This window comes from Phytophthora sojae (genome assembly GCF_000149755.1).
Source record: "Phytophthora sojae unplaced genomic scaffold PHYSOscaffold_16, whole genome shotgun sequence".
Taxonomy (NCBI): domain Eukaryota; phylum Oomycota; class Peronosporomycetes; order Peronosporales; family Peronosporaceae; genus Phytophthora; species Phytophthora sojae.
The window spans coordinates 50,490-68,755 of NW_009258130.1; the positions used below are offsets into that span (position 1 = coordinate 50,490).

Below are 18,266 nucleotides of genomic sequence, written 5' to 3' on the forward strand. Positions count from 1 at the left end.
CTCGCTTCGCTCGGGGGGGCGCCGCTGTGCGGCCTGCCCCACCCCCTCGTGCCTTATGCTAAGTCCTCGGCTCGGCCAGGCGCGGTGTCTAGGAAAAAAATATCGGGTTGCAGCGCTCGCCTTCGCTCGCTCGCGCAGACCCGCCCCCGCCTGATCGGCGGGTGTTGACGATCGGTGAACGCGCTCAGCGTGGCTCGCGCTCGCGTTCGCTCGCCCTCCCCCTTTAACCTAACTGCGCTGTTGGCTAGAGGCGCATTAAAAGCGCTTAAGACTCCTTGGAAGATAGCGCATTCGATTGCATGCAACACGCATCGCGCCTAACGCAACGCAACGCACTGGGAAGGCGTTTGCTCCCGCATACGTAGTACACACATGCATATAAGCACCGCAGTAGGACATGCACACATTAGAATAAGGTTGAGCGGGTGACCGCTGCAGAGGGTCGCACGACGCGGAGGCGGAGCGAGCGCGACCCGGTAGATTCTGAAATGAGAGCTGTTGTGAGCCAGTCGCTCCAAACATGAAATTTCACGTCTGGAAAATTTACATTGCGTCAATGTTAGCGATCACGCAACATTGGACCCCATCAATGTTATTGATCCCTCACATTGAGGCTGATTTTCAATGTTGCTTTAATGACTCTCTCTCTTCGAGAGAGTCATTCTTCGAGAGAGTCATTCTTCGAGAGTGAGAGTCATTCTTCGAGACTCTCTCTTCGAGAGAGTCATTCTTCGAGAGAGTCATTCTTCGAGAGTGAGAGTCATTCTTCGAGAGTCATTAAAGCAACATTGAAAATCAGCCTCAATGTGAGGGATCAATAACATTGATGGGGTCCAATGTTGCGTGATCGCTAACATTGACGCAATGTAAATTTTCCAGACGTGAAATTTCATGTTTGGAGCGACTGGCTCACAACAGCTCTCATTTCAGAATCTACCGGGTCGCGCTCGCTCCGCCTCCGCGTCGTGCGACCCTCTGCAGCGGTCACCCGCTCAACCTTATTCTAATGTGTGCATGTCCTACTGCGGTGCTTATATGCATGTGTGTACTACGTATGCGGGAGCAAACGCCTTCCCAGTGCGTTGCGTTGCGTTAGGCGCGATGCGTGTTGCATGCAATCGAATGCGCTATCTTCCAAGGAGTCTTAAGCGCTTTTAATGCGCCTCTAGCCAACAGCGCAGTTAGGTTAAAGGGGGAGGGCGAGCGAACGCGAGCGCGAGTCTCGCTGAGCGCGTTCACCGATCGTCAACACCCGCCGATCAGGCGGGGGCGGGTCTGCGCGAGCGAGCGAAGGCGAGCGCTGCAACCCGATATTTTTTTTCCTAGACACCCGCGCCGGATGATTGGACGCGTAAAGAACGTTCAAAAGGGTCGTTCATGTTTAAAACAGTTTTGAAGTGTCCAAAAGTCCAAAAGTGCTTGCCCTCCGCATTTTCCTGTCGAGTATACATTCCCCTGCCACTCCTGCCCTTCACGCACAGCTCGTTCGAGGACAGGGACCTTTCACCATGCACCCTGAACCAGTTGCTGGCACGCTGCCAGCAGCTGCAGCATCCATCGCGCCTCGCACTCCACAGTCAGGGAGGAGAAACCAACAAACTCCAGGATCAGCACCAAGAACGCACCGATCTCCGCCAGCATCGGCGCCGAGAAGCCTCCGATCCTCTCCTGCCTCAGCAGTGAGGCGATCTCCACGCTTTAGGCCGTACTCGAGTCCGACCCAACAGCCCCCGCAGACACCTAGAGTGCTACGGCAGATGGACTTCTCGTCGCCTCAATCGTCCACATCCGCCCGGCCGCCACGTTCTCCAGCTCCGCCCAGCCAGTTGCGAGAATCGCCGATGAAGACGGGGCGCCCGCGTGACGACATTTGGCAACACTATGGCATTGAGCGCGAGAATGGTAAAAAGCATGGGCGATGCAGATACTGCGGCACTCTCAAGAAAAATGGCAAGCCGAGCGGTAATTTGCTAAAACATTTGATCAATCCAGGTCAGTGCCCTAGTGTACCTCGCGAAGTGCAAGTTTCGCTTCGGCCTGCGGATATTCCCGATCCGAACCCAGCACCAGCTAAGACCGCCCCTCTCCAAGCAGCTGAGCTTAGTCAAGACGCCTTCGAGATGGCATTGGCACGTGTTTTCTTCGTCTGTGCACTTCCATTTATGCTCATAGAGGCTCAGGTATTCCGAGACTTTATCGCCATGGTGGCTCCTACAATGAAGGTGCCTTCGAGGCACAAACTCAGCGTGGTTCTTCTAAAACGTGTGCGAGATGAGATGCGCGTGAAAGTTATCAAGTTGATAAACAAGCAAGTCTACGTGTCGCTAGTTACGGACGGATGGAGCGATACAAATGGATCGAGTATCATCAATTTCATGGTAGTGGCGCCCGGCATGCCTTCGTTGTTCTGGTCATCATGGTCGACAAGGTCAGAGCAGCACACAGCTGCGTACCTAGTAGGTGAAATTGACAAGGTCATCTCGGATATGAAAGTGCCACGACCGCACACGTCGTTTCTGTCGTCACAGACAACACAAGAAACATGAGTAGTGCTCGAAGTCACATCCAGGCACGACGACCCAACGTGGTGAGTGGCGGCTGCTCCGCCCACGTGCTCAACCTGCTCATGCAAGATGTGTGTCGCTTTCCTGTAATTCAAGCGGTCAGATCATGAGCTGTGGCTGTTACCCGTTTCGTTCGAGATCATTTGGCTCTACTTGATGAATTCAAGGCTCTGCACCAAGGCTTACGCGATACGGGTCTAAGCGCAAGAAATCTGGTGTTGCCGGTGCCAACACGTTGGTACTCAGTGTTTGCATGCTTGCGCAGCGTGTCGAACAGTCGTGAAGTACTTGAAAAATTATTTTTGAGTTCCGAGTATGAAGAATTCCGCGATCGATATCGTGCAACTGCGCCAAACCGGAAGAAACTTCGCTACATGATGGAGCTCGTTCGTGACAACAGCTTTTGGGACAGCCTGAGGACCATCGTACGTCTGTTGGACTCTATAATTGAAGCACTAAGACAGCTCGAAGGTGAGAACGTGTTTGTGTCGGGGGTTAATAAGTGGTTTCGATGGCTACGGTATCACACCGCGTACGGCGTCACCTCACCTGAGCAAGATGATGAAGTGGCAGTTGATATGCCGGAGCCGTCTGAGCAAGCTGGCGTGCCGGGACCGTCTGAACATGAAGCTGTTGATCAAGCTCGCAATGGAATCGAACTCCTTAGTAACTCAGTCGATCTTTTAGCGCCCACCAACTCCGCCGGATCGCCGCCCACAGCGCCAGCCGAACTGCAGTCTGTACCAGCAAGCGAAACTTCCCCTGAAAGTACGTCACCGGATGATGAAAATTTATTAGCGGGAGGTGATTACAGACGTATCGATGTTCCGCAGCTCGCCGAGCTTCAAGAATTTTTTCGTGACAAGATTCGAAGTCGATGGAGCTACGTGCACTCCAACGCGATGAGTATCGCATTCTTGCTCGATCCATCGACGGATATAGATGACTTCGTTGGCGCTGATGATGAAAAAGTTGATGACCAGGTGTGTGAAATGGCGAGGCGGTGTGGCTTGTTCACGCCAACCGTGGGCGCCCCCGCATTTACTGCAGAGGTCCTTGCGTTTAAGAGTAAGAAGCGGCGGGGTGGTAAGGCGATGCGTGAGAAGTATTCAATGTCAAGTCCGCGGGATTACTGGGAAGGGAAGAAATCTGAGCGATACCCACTGCTTCAGAAGATAGCACAAATTGTGTTCGCGATCCCTACTTCGTCGGCTGCAAGCGAACGGGCTTGGAGTATCTTCGATCACATACACTCGAAGCGGAGGAACAGGCTCTCAGTGGCAAAAGTCGAGATGCTTGCATATGTGTATATCAACTATGGTACGATTCGAAGCGATTCGATGGACCTTGCCCGTCACCAGTCGCGTCCAGAAAGTGTAGATGCTGATAGTTAATTGCCATCGAATAATACATGATACTACGTTTTGAATCTGTTTTTATTTTGCTGACCACTAAGATGTACGTAGTGCTAGTTCACCAAGAAGTTTGCTATTGTGTCGTACAGCGGCAATCCCTCATCGTGCAGCATTAGCAGCCGATATGATCGACGCGCCTAAATGTTGGCAGCGCGTCGCGGCATCTATCACTTTCTTTGGCGTGCATTAGACCTGGTCCTGTCGCTGCTTGTGCACAACGAGCGCGATATGCTCGAAGAAATCTTGAACTCCGCACTGACCTCAGCGTCTCACCGAGACCGACTTGTAGTTCTTGCTTGTGGGCACACCCACGATACCCACGGTAGCGCTGACGCGACTGCCGAGAAAGGAGCGCTCGGGCTCTGTTCTCTCGATTCAGTTCTTGACCTCGGTTGCGAAAAGCACGCTCTCTTCATTGGTCTCGGTGGAAGCGGCAGCCATCTTCTCCTTCTTCTGCTCGCTTGGGTCGCGAAGTCGGTCGGGCTGGACCTCCTTATTGGCGCTCGGCTTAGCGCTCTTGATGATGCAGAGGTTCCCGTTGTCGCGGTGCACCCGCAGGTGATAAGACTTGGCGCCATCGGGCACATCGATGACGTCGTGCTCGAACTCGAGCTTCTGGCTGTAGTCCTCCAGCTCCACGTCGACGGAGCTAGCCTTGAACTGAATCTTCGTGTTCATCTCTCCGCTGGCATCCTGACAGGCGTCGGCCGAGAAGTCCAGGTCACCCGAGGAGTTCAGGTCCAGGGCCTGTTCGCCGTCGACGCTGTAGTCAATACCCTCGCCGGCATCCAGGTCCTCATACAGGTCGCCCTCGCCGGCGAGGGCCAGCTCCAGGTCCTGCTAGCTGAAGATGTTGGGCTGCTTGACGCGGTGGATGCGCGGGTCGTTGGCGAGCGCGCGGTCCACGAGGCTGGCCAGACGGGCGTACTCTTTTTTCTTTCTTGGCCGCGGCCTCGTTCTTCTTGGCCATCCAGCGCTTGTGGTCGCGGTGCTCGGCCGAGTCCACGTCGTGCTCCGAGTCGTGCGTGAAGACGCGCCACGAGTCGAACTTGTTCCAGAAGTCGTAGAAGGCGTAGACCTCGTCGATATGGAGGTCGTCGCCGCCCAGCGCGGGCGCGGGCTTGTTCTCGCTGAAGCGCGCGTTGGCCAGGAACACGGGGCCGTAGAGCTCGTAGAAGCTCTTGCCCTCGTCAGTGGGGTCGTTCTCCTTGATCTTCTCGTAGCCCGCACTCGTCAAAGTCGCACTGCGAGTCGTACGCGCGCTTCTTCTGCGGGTCTATGGGCGTGGCGAAGGCCTTCTGCACGGCCAGGTAGTTGGAGTCGTTCTCCGTCTTGCCCGTCTTGCCCGGGTGGTGCTCGATCAGCACGCGGTGGTACGGTACGCCTTCTTGACCTGCTCGTCCGTCACGTCGAAGTCGATGTCGCTCAGCTCCAGCTGCAGCTCCAGGAAGTTCTTGCCGCGGATGCTGCGGCGGTACTTGCGCAGGATGGACTCCTCCTGCTTGCGCAGCGCGTCGCGCGCCTTGGTGGCGTCGTCCAGGTCCTCGCAGCTGGCCCAGCAGCCGCGGGCCATGTGAGCGCGCGCTTGTTGAAGGCGCGGCCTACGGTCTCCACGCGCCTCTGCGCGAAGTAGCCGCCCAGGCTCAGCACGACCTTGGGCTCCTTGAAGTCCGCCGGGGGCGTCGCAGCGACAGCGTCAGCGAAGACATCCTCACAAGTCTCTCCTTGTGTCGGGGGCCGTCGGAGCCGTCCAGCACCACTCGGCGATGTCTGAGCCGTGCAGCTCGTACATGTCGTTCGTCGTTCTTTGTCGGGGGAGGGGGTGCTGCACCACATTGGGGCGCATCCGTGATCGTGAGGCAGCGTGCGCGCGGTGGCCGTGGGCGCAGCTCCGACAGGTCGCAGGTGGACAGCGTGGGAGACATCAGCGTTTTGCAGGGATGTCTAAAAGTGTCTAAAAGTCACCAACATTATACGGGCCCGTGGTTGATAATATTCTATCTGATAGTTTGGGACTGTTTTGGATTTTGAACGGAATTTTGGACGTTTTACAAAGTCTTTGGGAATAAACACGGCATAATCGTCTCACCAGCGTCACTCCATCCAAGGCAACAACACGGCAAGTGGGTGCGCACAATGCGGTTTAACATTAAAGCGAGGTTCTGCTCACAATTTGGTGCCGCTGCCCGCCTCCATCTCAGCCGCCTTGCGCTTGGCCGGCGTCACGGGCTTCGGGCTCGTCACGGACTGCGCTTCCTTCTTTGCTATTACTGGGGCGGCCTCGGCCGGCTTCTTGCCCTTCTTGGGGCTTTTACTCTTGAGCGACGCCGAAACTGCAACGTCAACAAGTGGCGAGCGATAGTTAAAGGACTAAGCCCGAAGCCTTATCCCAGCAACAACGAGGACGTACCCGTGGGCGTGGCGTTCTCTGACTTGACCCAGCCACACTTGACGAAGAAGTCGTAGACCTGACCGGTTTTGTTCACGTCTGTACGAGGCACCGAAACCAAACGACGCAGTGAGTCAGCAATTCAGATGGCTACAACAACTTCAACAAGCGGAGGACGCACCTATCTGAACAGTCTCCTTGGCCATCTTCTTGGTCAGGTAGCCTAAGCGGAAGCACTCGCGAACCAGCGCGTCCTTGATGACCAAATAATGCTACCATGACACCATCACGGCACTTGAGTTAGCAAAAATGAGCACATATAACGCAACATTCGCCGCCAGCTATTTACCTTGGGCAGCAGCTTCAGCTTGCTGCACAGCTCCTTCTCCTTCGGGGTAAGCAAGTGGCAACCGGGCGTGCCTTCAACGGAATAGGTAGCCGCAATTGCGTTGAGTCCAGCTGCACCCGATGCAGCCCCTCGTGTCCTCGAGTTGTCGCCACCAGCATCGCCATTCGCTCCTTGGTCTCTGTTCTGCCAGCGGTTGGCGCGATCGCGTCCGCTCGAAGACGTCCGGCCGGACTCGTATAAATAAGAGGCGCTATCACGCTGCTTCTGAATCGCCTGGTCCAACTCACGCTTCTTCTTGTCCGCGTCGTACAGCTCCGCCTCCGCCAGCGTCCGCACGCCGTTCTTGCGGTACTCCTGCAGCAGCAGGATCTGCTTCTTGAGTCGCATGGCCGCAATCAAACCCTCGACAAAGTTATCGTGCTCTTCCGGCGACTGGAACCGCGCGAAGGGCCGCACCTGAGCCAGCAGCTCGCGTTCCTCCTTCGGCCGCTTGCGTTCCGTGTGCTGGTGCAGCTTATAGTCGAGCAATCCGCGTTCCACCACGAACTTCTTGCGTTCGATTCGCTTCTCCAGCTTCTGGTTGTAAATCTGAATGACCTTCAACTTCAACTCGCGCTCGGCCGGGTGGTCACCTTCGGAGAACTCCATGTCGGCCAGGATCATCTCCGCCTCGTTGTCGTACTCGACATCAAAGTCCCCGCGCAGAGGCATGTAGCCGGCCAGCTGACTCGGTCCGTTCCGCTCTCCAGGCGGGCCTCGGAGCACACTGTCCGAGGCGGCATTCATCTCCGCCGCCTTCTCGTCGGTCGAGGCCTGCTTCTGCTCGTCCGCGGGCTCCTCGTCCTTGCTCTCCTCCAGGGCGTCGCCGATGAAGCGCGGCATGAGGTCCTTCCAGCCCAAGTAGGCCGAGAGATAGTGCTTCTCGCACTTCTTGTCGCTCTTTGTGGCCACGTGCTCGGCGATGTCCTTCCAGTTGCCCATGCCGAACATCTCGATGCCCTCGAGCAGCAGCAGCTCCTCGTCCGCCGTCCACACGGCGCTGGCGGCGTCGGCGCTGGCCGTGGGGAAGGCCGCGGCGTTGGTGCCGACTGCGACCGCCGCCGCCGTGGAGGACGCGCCGTCCGCCGGCTGCGGCTCGTGCACGATGGGGAAGGCCAGGCAGTCCGAGACCGTGTAGGCGTGGCTCTTCTTGTGCGCGCCCAGCTCGATGCCCACGGCGAAGCACTCGACGCAGAGCTCGAAGGGCGGCTGCGACGCGCACTCGGCGCACGTGATGCGGATGTTGCGCGCCAGGTCCTTCTGGCAGTTGAGGCAGAACTTGGTCTTCATGGCGGCGGGCTTGGCCGGCGGCGACGGCGACGGCTCGCTCGGCGCGGCGGCGGCTTCAGCTGCAGCCTTGGGGGGAGCCTTGCGCTCGGCGCTGCTGGAGGCCGGGGCCGCCGACTCCTTGGCGCCCTTGGACTTGCTCTTCTTGGTGTGGCTGCGGCGCGAGTCCTTGCCGGCCATGCTGCTGCGAGGACGTGACTTGCCTTCAGTATGAGTGCCGCTTTGGCGTCACCAGGAGGATGAAGAGACTGCCAAAGTGCATGAGATGAAAAATGAGAGGTGGAATTGTACCAAAGTGATGGTACCCTACTTCAACCAGGTCAAGTGAGATGAAGTCGCTGGTTACATGTATTTGCCCCTCTACACAGTTGCAGGACGGGGTCTATTTCTCTTACTCTAGCGCTGCACAGAGCGCGATACATCGATGAAGGACTGGCTTCCACCCGCCTTGAACGTCCGCTCTATTTGCCAAAGCGGCGCTTGCGGCGGTTGAACTCGACGATGATGCCCTGCAGGTCCTCTCGCGTGACCTCGGGCCACATTTTGTCCATGAAGATCAGCTCCGAGTACGCGATCTGGTAGAGCAGAAAGTTGCTGATGCGCAGCTCGCCTGACGTGCGGATGAGGACGTCCGGGTCCGGCAGACCACTGCTCCAAAAGTGAACGAAAACACGTATTAGCGTCAGCAAACACCAGAGCACAAACCAGCAAATATTTCACCACATCTCCAGCACGTACGCTGTGAGCATGCGCTGGCTGAGAAGTTCCTCGTTGATCTCTTCAACGGACGTCTCTCCGTTCGCAACCTCCTTCGCGATCTTCTTGCAGGCGCCCACGATCTCGTCACGAGCTCCGTAGCTGTCAAGAGCATTCAAATACAGTCAGTCATTATTCAGCAGAGGTATATCGGTTTGCCCGTAATGCACGTGCACACAACACCGTACCTGACGCAGATGTTGAGGCTAAACCTGGTGCAGTGCTGCGTCTTGCCCTCGATGTCTTCAATCGCCTCGACAATGTACGCCGGTAGCTTCCGTCCGTCCGAGACCAGCACGCGCACCCGAATATCTCTCTTCAGCGCCTCGGGCACAATCTCGTGCATGAACTGGTTGAACAGGTTCATCAGCGCGTCCACCTCCGACTGCTCTCGGTTCCAGTTCTCTGCAGGAGTAACAAACAGCAATAACAGTCAGTCGCTGGCAATACAACTCTGACCACATTCACACAACCACCCAACACACCCGTCGAGAACGCAAACACCGTGAGAGCCTTGACGCCGGCGTCGATGCACCAGTCCGTAAAGTTCACGAGCGTCCTGCTGCCGTCCGAGTGGCCCCGGACCCCGGCGCCGTACTTGTTCTTGCCGTAGCGCCGGTTGCCGTCCATGATGACCGCGATGTGGCGCGGGACCTTCATCTCCCCGAGATCCCTCAGCATGGCCGCCCGCGCCGTCTTCTTCTCGAGCGCCTCAAAGTCCGCCCTCAGCACGGCGCTGAGCCAGCCCACGAGTCGCCAGACCGCCACGGGCAGCACGCGGTGCCAGCGCACGGACTTGCCCAGGCCGCTGACGCCCGAGGCCAGCGAGAAGCTCAGCAGCGTCAGCACGAACACGAGCGTGATGGGCATGCCCGCCAGCCACCACATCTCGAAGCCGTTGTAGAAGGTCGAGGCCAGCCCCAGCTCGCGGCTCGCGTCCAGCTGCGACAGCGTCTGCCGCACCACGCTCTCGCGCAGCCACGCCACGCCGCTGACGTTCTCGTCCATGGTCCGACAGAGATCTACAGGGGAATAAGGCCGCTCCTGCCGCTCCTGGTCCTGCTGCTGCTGCTGCTGCTGCTGCTGCTGGACGTGTCACTGTGTGCCAACTGACTCGGAGCCTTACGTGTCCGCTGTGAGTCTTAGTCCCCTATCCCTCCATCACATTTAATTGGTTGATAACCCGACTGCTTCGATCATGATTGGTTAATAATGAGAACGCAATAGTCCCACCATTCAGTCAGCGCCGTCCACATCGGCCAGTCAAACGTTGCTGCAGTAGCCACAATGGCGCTGCTTAACTGCTCGCGATGGCTGCGTGTGGGCGGGTCGGTGCTACCCTCGACGCGTATCCGCAGCCGTGACAGCCTGCTCCGAAGCTTCACCTCGACGACCCCGAAGTTTGCGGCGATGGGCGCCACGGGGTCATCGCCCCCTGGCAACTCCCCGTCGGGCTCCAAACGGTTCCGGCAGCACGTGAATCCGCTCTCGATGGTCTACCGCCAGCCCGTGGAGCTGCCAGACTGGGCCGAGTGCTTCGCGGACGCCTCGCTGCCCATCCACCTGGACATTGGTTGCGCGCGCGGCAAGTACCTGATGGATGTGGCGGCGTCTCAAGCGGGTGAGCGGAACTTCGTCGGCGTCGAGATCCGTCGCAATGTGCTGCAGGAGGCGGAGCGCGAGGCCGAGCGTCGCGAGCTCAAGAACTTGGCCTTCGTGCACGCCAACATGAACATCCACCAGGCCACTCTGCTGCAGTCGCTGCCTGCCCCCGTGGAGAGTGTGTCCATCTTCCACCCGGATCCGTGGATGAAGAAGCGCCACATCAAGCGGCGACTGGTGACCGACGAGTTCGTGGAGGAGATGGCCAAGCTCGTGCCCAACGGCACCCCTATCTACGTGCAGACGGACGTGGAGGAGCTGTTCGCGTACATGGTGGAGATTTTCGAGTTGTCGAGGCTATACGACTTTGACGCTCTGCATGAAAATCCGTTTGGAATCCCCACGGACAGGGAGAAGTTCGTCTTCAACGAAGGTGGCGACATCTACCGGGTCAAGTTCATCGTAGATAAGCCGGAGGAGGATGCAAAGGATAAAGAGGTATCGACATCACCAGAAGCGTGAGTACATCACAAGGGATTCCAACAGCCAAACCACAATAGAACCGAAACTTGCTCGATAACTCATGTAGGACATTTCGTGTGCTTCATTCATGTTATGGTGTGTGTAAGTGTGCGTCCTGGACGCAGCGAGTTGAGTTTAGATATGCATAGCTTCGGTTGGGGTCGATGCTTACTTGCCAAAGCGGCGCTTGCGGCGGTTGAACTCGACGATGATGTCCTGCAGGTCGTCGCGCGTGACCTCGGGCCACATTTTGTCCATGAAAATGAGCTCGGCGTACGCGATCTGGTAGAGCAGGAAGTTGCTGATGCGCAGCTCGCCCGACGTACGGAGCATGATGTCCGGATCCGGCAAACCACTGCGTTAACATAGCACGGGGAGAGCGTGAGCTCGAGTTCCTGAACGATTGAACGAAAAAGATCGGGCAGAAGAACGTACGCAGTGAGCATGCGCTGGCTCAGCAGGTCCTCGTCGATGTCGTCGATGCTCGTCTCGCCCTCCGCGACCTCGGCCGCGATTTTCTTGCAGGCTCCGACGATCTCATCGCGGGCGCCGTAGCTGTAAAGGCCGATAGCAAACCTCAATTAGCCGAAGGATTGGAGGATGGAAAAGCTGACAGGGACCACGTCACGTACCTGACGCAGAGGTTGAGGTGGAACGCGTTGCAGTGCTGGGTCTTGGCCTCGACTTCCTTGATGGATTTGACGAGGAAGGCCGGCAGCTTGCGGCTGTCCGAGGCGAGCACACGCACCCGGATGTTGCGCGTGAGAGCCTCACCAAGAATGTCGTGGATGAAGCCGTCGACCAGCTTCATCAGAGCGTCGATCTCGGCCTTCTCGCGCTTCCAGTTCTCTGCAGGAAGCACACAATGTAAATCAGCCTCGGGGTGATCTCCAGATGTCGAACATGAGCGGACTCACCGGTGGAGAAGGCGAAGACAGTGAGGGCCTCGATGCCGGCGTCGATGCACCACTCAGTGAAGTTCATGACGGTCCTCGTGCCGTCCGAGTGGCCGCGGGTGCCCGAGCCGTACTTGTTCTTGCCGTAGCGGCGGTTGCCATCGATAATGACGGCGATGTGGCGCGGGATCTGTCGGTAATAACAACGGCAATAACGACGACGACGAGCATCAAAGTGAGCACCAGACCACCAAACGGACGGGAACACGACGGATATCCCGACGAACCTTGAGCTCCTCGACCGCCGGCATGGCAGCGGTGCAGTTGTTGCTGATTGCTTCGGCACCCATGGTCGTGTGCGTGTGTGTGTGCTTGGTGAAGTCAAATTGGAAATGAGCTCGAGATCGGCGAGGGAATACGCCGCGACACCCGATCGCCGCTGGATCATCCGTTGGTGCGTCGTTGGAGAAGCGCGAGCCGAGACCGCCAACACAACACCTGGCACGCACTTCAACGCGCGATGCCTCGTCGTCGCCTCGACACGCACTGCCAGCCGCGATTGGCCTCCGCAGCTCCCAATCCTCGACACGGCGCCGGCGATGTACCTCCGACACGTCCCTCGGACGACTCTCGTACATCTGCGGGATCGACGGACGAGGCCTAAGTAAGATAAGACTCTTTCTCGCGCCGTCTGACCGCGCTCGTCGAGCACGGGACCCCAGACGGCGGCAATTCGTCTCCATCGGGGGCTCCAGCCTCAATCTCAAAAAGCTGAAGCATGAAGGCAAGCAGAGCGGACACAGAGTTGATCATGTGCCTCGGCGTTGCGACGCTGAAATAATGAGCAACATTTGCCGCCTACAACATGAGTTCGTCACCTTACCACCCGCCCCGCAATGGAGGAATAGGCAGAAACGCAGTCCCCATGTGGCTATTGCCATGGCTTGAAAGCACCTCGAAACGATACGCAAAATAAAGCGCCCACCATTATACTACTCGAGCAAGGCGAGCATTACACAACCTGTATTGGATCTTGAAAGAGCGCACCGGTTGCCCCCACCGAAAGCTTGAGACCCCTACGCTCAGGACAGAACGTCGAGAGCGAGATTCCAGACCATTGGAAGCGGGTCTCAGTCGACTCGGATGGTGGTCGCAACTTGCGACTCGCAAAACTGACGTACAGCACAGGACGCAAGCTACGGCAAGTGCAGCACGCGCGGTCCACCCATTCATGGCGTCAAACGATACTTTAGGCGGTCTGACCGTCCGTGAGAGGAACGATCTCTGGTCTCTCTACGTACGGAGTCCGTAAAACGGACCTGGCTCACCTTCAAGGTCTCCGCTAAATTCTCAATGCCACGGAATCCTTAATACCAGTAGGTCGTCACCGAGCGCACCGCTGACGGACGCCTGGCACCTTGCTCAAACTTGCCTTGCGCCTCAAGGGCAGTGCTTTCTCCATTCGAACTGGAAGGTATAGTCGACACCTGCCAAGCCACAGCAAAGCACCCCAGCATCTTGTTAAGCATGACGTGCCATCCCTGTCTGCCTACCCCCTGCAATGCCCCACGTAGAGTACGTACCGTTGTGCTGGAGGAAGAAGAAGAAGCAGTACGGGATGAACATCGCCAGCTTGGCTTGTATGTCATCCGCTGCCGTCTCGAGCACGAATGCGAGCTGGTGCAGGACGGAGAAGTGCAGCCGGCGGTTGAGCAGCAGCACGAACGCCCCGAGAGAGAGGACCTCCATCGACACGAACACGGCCACGTTGGTCTGCGCTCGGTGCAGGTCAAGCTGTGTAGCATTGGCTAGGGACGGGTAGTAGATGGCATTGGGTAACCGCGCTAGGACGACCTGGAAAATGCCGTACATGGCTGGGATGATGCACTTGACATACTCAACGAGGATAAAGTATTCGGTCATGGACAGTGTCTCCAGTCGAGAAACGTCTCCAGCGAGGCATTCGGGGCCGACGTTTGAATGAAGCTGTGGGATCTGTGGTGGCGCTGGGGGAGGTGGAGTTCTAGTTAACGAGCTTCGTCGGGCTCTTGTTATTGCCGACTGGCGCGACCGACCCGATGATCGAACACTGGATCGCCTCGCTAACTTCAAGTTGACAGCACTCGTTGTAAACACCATTGAAAAGCGTCGACCCGTAGACAACATGCTAGTGCTGTACCGACGGTGAAGGCTATTGTTGAGCGATTTCTGAGACTCGATAGTTGCCAAGGACGGTCCAAACAGTAAGGAGCGACTCTTCTTGAGCTTTTGGGTAGCAACACCAATCACTATTGAGAGTCGACGGCTTGTGCCGGAGCTGTGACGGCGGTAAAGCTTGGCCGGTGGCTTTTGCGGTGGTGCCGAGACGACAGCCGCTACGGTTGGACCGGAAACTGGGACTACCACATTAATTGAGCCTGAACCCTGGGTGGAGCTGCTGCTTCGGCCGGACTTGGAGATCAAAAACACTGAGGGACGTCGAAGGAGATACCGCACACTTATCATCGAGCCAGTAGAATCTAAGACGACGTACAGTCCCGCAGCGCCTTGAGCGTCTCCTCCGACGTGTTGCTGGGCATGAGCACCACGCGCAGCTTGAATTGTCGTCCACACGGTGACATACTGGCCCTGCAGGCATGCGGTCAGGTACAAGACGTGGAACAGCTCCGTGCTAAACACCACCACCTCCGGTAATCGCGCCCTCCAGCGCTCCTCCACACTCATCCCTCCTTTGCTGCGACGAAGGGCGTACGCCATGATGAATCGCATCACCACCTTGAGTAGGAACAGTACACAGAGAAAAGCAAGTTGCTCGACTCGGTGCACCACCTGGAAGGCTGCGTTGAAGGCCGGGTAGAGACACACGATGATGGTTTCCACGATCAAAACCCCCTTCCAGATGCGGGCGTGGGCTGACAATCGCGGCGTATTCGTCAGTGTCCGGTTGCCGATAACCGCGACGAATAACCCAAAGAAGACGAGAGTGAAAACGGCAGTGGTAAGTACGCAGGCGAACGGGATCGGGAAAACCCAGGCTGTGCTAACAGTCACGAGCACGACGAAATACGCCACAGTCGTAGACAAGGTGATGATTAGTGTCTGCTTCCTTGATACCTTGAGCGGTGCGAGGAAGATGACGCCCTGTTGAACGTAGCTGAGGGTGAGCACCATGAATATGACCGTGGATCTAATGAACCATCGATAGTTGGCTCGCCATCCTGCTTGTGGCTCATCAAGAGGTACCAGTTCTTGTAGCAGCACGAAGGCCAAAACCGGCAGTGGCGTGAGTGCACACGCCGTTAAGACTCGAGCCGTTGACGCCGAATGGACGTAGCGTTTGAGGACACGGGCACGTCTCGCCGTGTACGCTCCATGACGACTGACTTGCACCCGTTCCCAGGCAGAGTAAAGACCACTGCAAATCTGCCCGGCGCGTCGAATTGTAGTGGCGATACTGGCCTTAATGGGGGTGAAGGGAAGGGCGACTGGCAACGTACGCGGCTGCATGACCGATGGTTCAATGGTCGTCGACGACAGGGGTCTGCGCAGGGGAGACTTGCTAAATATAGGGGGGAGTCGACGACGACGTCGTTGGTGCAAAACGATTTTAGAATTTACCAAGACTTGCGTTCGTCTCACACTGATGTCGATGCTGGGGAAACCGTATTATAACTTGATTATATTTTCAGCCAAGACAAGGCTTTGAATCTCATCCAGGATGAACCGGGGACGATACTATATCGAGCTAAAAATCTTATACGCCCACAGGCCGCACCAAGGGCACTAAATGTAGCAAAGGGAAATCATCAGAAACACCCTGCCGGTTCGCTCGTCCTTTCGCTTTTACAACACACTGGACTTCCAAAGATGCAGAAGTTTTGGAAGCGAAAGGTAGCTAGCACATCAAATCATCTTCAAGGAGCTATTTTGACGCTGTTGTGCTTACATGTATTTCAGCAGGCTTTACAGGACAAACAAGTCAGGAAAACTGATGATTTGATTAACTGGTTATTGCTGGTTGTACGCTCTTGGGAAACTGAATTGTCAGGAAAAGCTTTCAGAAAATATCGGTAATTTAGTTGCCACCAATTTTTTATGGGCCTCCTAGTAGTGACCCGTTGTCCCCAACTACCCCCCCCCTTACGCCTTGTGTGTCCAGGTGAATTGGAAAGTGTAATCGACTCCGTTGTGTTCAAGGAAGAAGAAGAAGCAGTATGGGATAAACATCGCCAACTTCGCTTGAATATCGTCAGCCGCCGTCTCCAACACAAATGCCAACTGGTGCAGCATTGAAAAGCGCAAGCGTCGATGGAGGAACACAATGAATGCCGTGAGAGAAACGACCTCCATGCATACGAAGACGGCCATATTCGTCTGCGAGTGGTACAGATCTTGCTGCGTAGCACTCGCCAGGGACGGATAGAAGGTAGCGTTAGGCAATCGGACAAGAGCGAACTGGAAGACGCCGTACATGGCAGGGATAATGAACTTGACGTACTCGATGAGGAGAAAGTACTCGGCCATCGATAGCGTCTCCAGGCGAGAGACTTCTGCCGCAATCTCCTCTGTTGTAAGTCTCAGAATCGGGTAAGAGGGGCGATTCCTCTTGCGGTCGGCTTGAGAGACGCGCGAGTAGGATTGGTTTGCCGAATGGCCCGACTGACTCGAGACTCGAGAGCTTGAACGCCTCGCCAGCTTTAGGTTAGTGACGGATGCAATTGCCGTGGAGAAGCGTCGACCGTTGGCAAAATTTGGGATAATCGAAGAGCGCCGACGACCGGAGAACCGTGCGGACGTGTTGGACTCAATTCGCGGAAGTCTGCGTGGCGAACGCCTAGTTGTCTCCAGCGTCGGTTGTGTAGTTCGATGTAGTTGAGACACGGTCGGTCCTGACATCGGAATGACGGTAGATGAAGGACCTGGAGTTGGCATTGCGGTAGGAACCTGTTGGACGGAGGGCGGAGTCGCTCCAGGCATCGGTGTGATCGATTTGAACGAGCGTGAAGTTGAAAAAGTCGGTTTTAAGCCCGGCACAATGTTTCGAAGGGACTGCGTTGCTGCCAGCGCTGGTCTGGCAACTAGCACGTAGTCTCGAAGTGAATGAAAAGCAGACCCATCGGGTTCGTGTCGGCTTTGACTCAGGGGCTTTCTCACCAGAACCATCCTCCGGCGCTGAAGCAGTCGACGAACACTAATTATTGAACCCGTTGCATCGAATAAGGAGATACCAATTGTTGCTCCGACTGTAACATGCTGACCCTGCAGACACGCCGTCAGATACAACACGTGGAACAACTCTGTACTGAACACCACCACTTCCGGGAGCCGTGCTCGCCAGCGCTCCTCGTCACTTACGCCACCTTTGCCACGACGAAGAGCATAAGCCATAATAAATCGCATCACCACCTTGAGCAGGAACAGCACCACTAAAAACGCGAGCTGATGGGCCCCAACCAACACTCTGAATGCCGCATTGAAGGCGGGATAAACGAACACGATGATCGCCTCCACCACTAATACCCCCTTCAAGATCCGAGCATGCGCGGATAACTGCGGCGTAGTTGCGACTGTCTGCCAGCCTACGACGGCGACGAAGAAGCCGAAAAACAGACAAGTGAACGCCCCCGTGGTGAGCACGCAGGCGAACGGGATCGGGAAAACCCAGGCAGTGCTCACAGCGACGAGAAGTCCGAAGTAGGCGCCTGCAGTACAAAGCGTGATAACCAACGCTTGTCGCCAGGAGACCTCAAGAGGTGCTAGAAAGATCACACCTTGCTGGATGTAGCTGAGCGTGAGCACCATAAAGATGATTGTAGACCGAACGAACCACCGATAGTTGGCTCGCCACCCAGCCTGAGGCGCGTCCAGAGGCACCAATTCTTGTAGTAGGACGAACGCCAGAATCGGCATTGGTGTAAGTATGCAGACCGCTAGAGCGCGCGCGAGCGACTTCGAGTGTACGTATCGGTCGAGAGCTCGGGCGCGTCGACTGGTATACGCTCCATGGCGGTTGACTTGCATTCGCTCCCAGACAGAGTAGATGCGGCCAGCCACCTTGAATATGCGCTGACCTACCTTGGCATCACACTTTACCTTGACTTCGGTCCATAGCGCGGGAGCGATTGCTCTGGCATGTGTTATTATCTGCATTGCAATTCGCAACTGGCTGCTAAGGCGAACGCAGTAAAAAATACGGACATGTTGTCCTGTATTTTTATCACGTTCGTTGCCCCCAAAATGGGCAGATGACGACGACATCGAAACGAAAACAAACCGGAGTTTTCGTCTGAGCTGAGGATGAGGCTAAATCTATGCAGGTTGTTCATGAATTCAGTGACATAGAAGTAAAAGGTGTGGGCCAACCTTTCTACTTTTTTACGCTATGGAATAAAGCCCGCTACAATTCGATAATGAGAACTTTAGATACGCATATTGGGCTGATAATGT

General features: G+C 56.3%; 7 protein-coding genes across 7 annotated transcripts; 2 read left to right on the plus strand and 5 right to left on the minus strand.

Annotated features, from left to right (window-relative positions):
- Positions 1-3,466: 3,466 nt before the first annotated feature.
- Positions 3,467-3,958, plus strand: PHYSODRAFT_533640 (hypothetical protein; the record flags this gene model as incomplete). Its single annotated transcript, XM_009540628.1, has 1 exon — positions 3,467-3,958. The coding sequence occupies one exon, from the start codon at positions 3,467-3,469 to the stop codon at positions 3,956-3,958; it is 492 nt and encodes a 163-aa protein (XP_009538923.1).
- A 2,147-nt stretch (positions 3,959-6,105) lies between these two features.
- On the minus strand, positions 6,106-8,208 carry PHYSODRAFT_551398 (hypothetical protein). The gene is made up of 5 exons (XM_009540629.1): positions 8,180-8,208; positions 6,718-8,083; positions 6,550-6,640; positions 6,390-6,467; positions 6,106-6,312 (listed from the first exon to the last, which is right to left on the minus strand). Exons 2-5 carry the CDS (start codon positions 8,044-8,046, stop codon positions 6,146-6,148), a joined length of 1,665 nt encoding a protein of 554 aa, XP_009538924.1. The 5' UTR covers positions 8,047-8,083; positions 8,180-8,208; the 3' UTR covers positions 6,106-6,145.
- A 296-nt stretch (positions 8,209-8,504) lies between these two features.
- Positions 8,505-9,669, minus strand: PHYSODRAFT_533495 (hypothetical protein; the record flags this gene model as incomplete). Its single annotated transcript, XM_009540630.1, has 4 exons — positions 8,505-8,691; positions 8,782-8,901; positions 8,976-9,204; positions 9,276-9,669. The coding sequence occupies 4 exons, from the start codon at positions 9,667-9,669 to the stop codon at positions 8,505-8,507; spliced, it is 930 nt and encodes a 309-aa protein (XP_009538925.1).
- Positions 9,670-10,290: 621 nt separating this feature from the next.
- PHYSODRAFT_533851 (hypothetical protein) lies at positions 10,291-10,923 on the plus strand (the record flags this gene model as incomplete). The annotated part of the gene is made up of 1 exon (XM_009540631.1): positions 10,291-10,923. The coding sequence occupies one exon, from the start codon at positions 10,291-10,293 to the stop codon at positions 10,921-10,923; it is 633 nt and encodes a 210-aa protein (XP_009538926.1).
- Positions 10,924-11,091: 168 nt separating this feature from the next.
- Positions 11,092-12,267, minus strand: PHYSODRAFT_534228 (hypothetical protein; the record flags this gene model as incomplete). Its single annotated transcript, XM_009540632.1, has 5 exons — positions 11,092-11,278; positions 11,359-11,478; positions 11,580-11,596; positions 11,672-11,772; positions 11,841-12,267. The coding sequence occupies 5 exons, from the start codon at positions 12,265-12,267 to the stop codon at positions 11,092-11,094; spliced, it is 852 nt and encodes a 283-aa protein (XP_009538927.1).
- Positions 12,268-14,693: 2,426 nt separating this feature from the next.
- PHYSODRAFT_533504 (hypothetical protein) lies at positions 14,694-15,326 on the minus strand (the record flags this gene model as incomplete). The annotated part of the gene is made up of 1 exon (XM_009540633.1): positions 14,694-15,326. A coding segment is annotated over one exon (633 nt), but the record flags the coding sequence as incomplete, so codon positions are not given.
- A 633-nt stretch (positions 15,327-15,959) lies between these two features.
- Positions 15,960-17,969, minus strand: PHYSODRAFT_533751 (hypothetical protein; the record flags this gene model as incomplete). Its single annotated transcript, XM_009540634.1, has 2 exons — positions 15,960-16,661; positions 16,899-17,969. 2 exons carry the CDS (start codon positions 17,967-17,969, stop codon positions 15,960-15,962), a joined length of 1,773 nt encoding a protein of 590 aa, XP_009538929.1.
- Between the last annotated feature and the right edge of the window lie 297 nt (positions 17,970-18,266).

What these genes read in the sequence shown, in the direction of transcription:
- PHYSODRAFT_551398 (XM_009540629.1), bottom strand. Translation starts at nt 8,046, where the DNA reads ATGAAGACCAAGTTCTGCCTCAACTGCCAGAAGGACCTGGCGCGCAAC. An exon ending in AGCTGAAGCTGCTGCCCAAG is followed by an intron (nt 6,641 to 6,717) that starts GTAAATAGCTGG and finishes GTGTCATGGTAG; the next exon opens with CATTATTTGGTCATCAAGGA. An exon ending in AGAGAACGCCACGCCCACGG is followed by an intron (nt 6,313 to 6,389) that starts GTACGTCCTCGT and finishes TTGACGTTGCAG; the next exon opens with TTTCGGCGTCGCTCAAGAGT.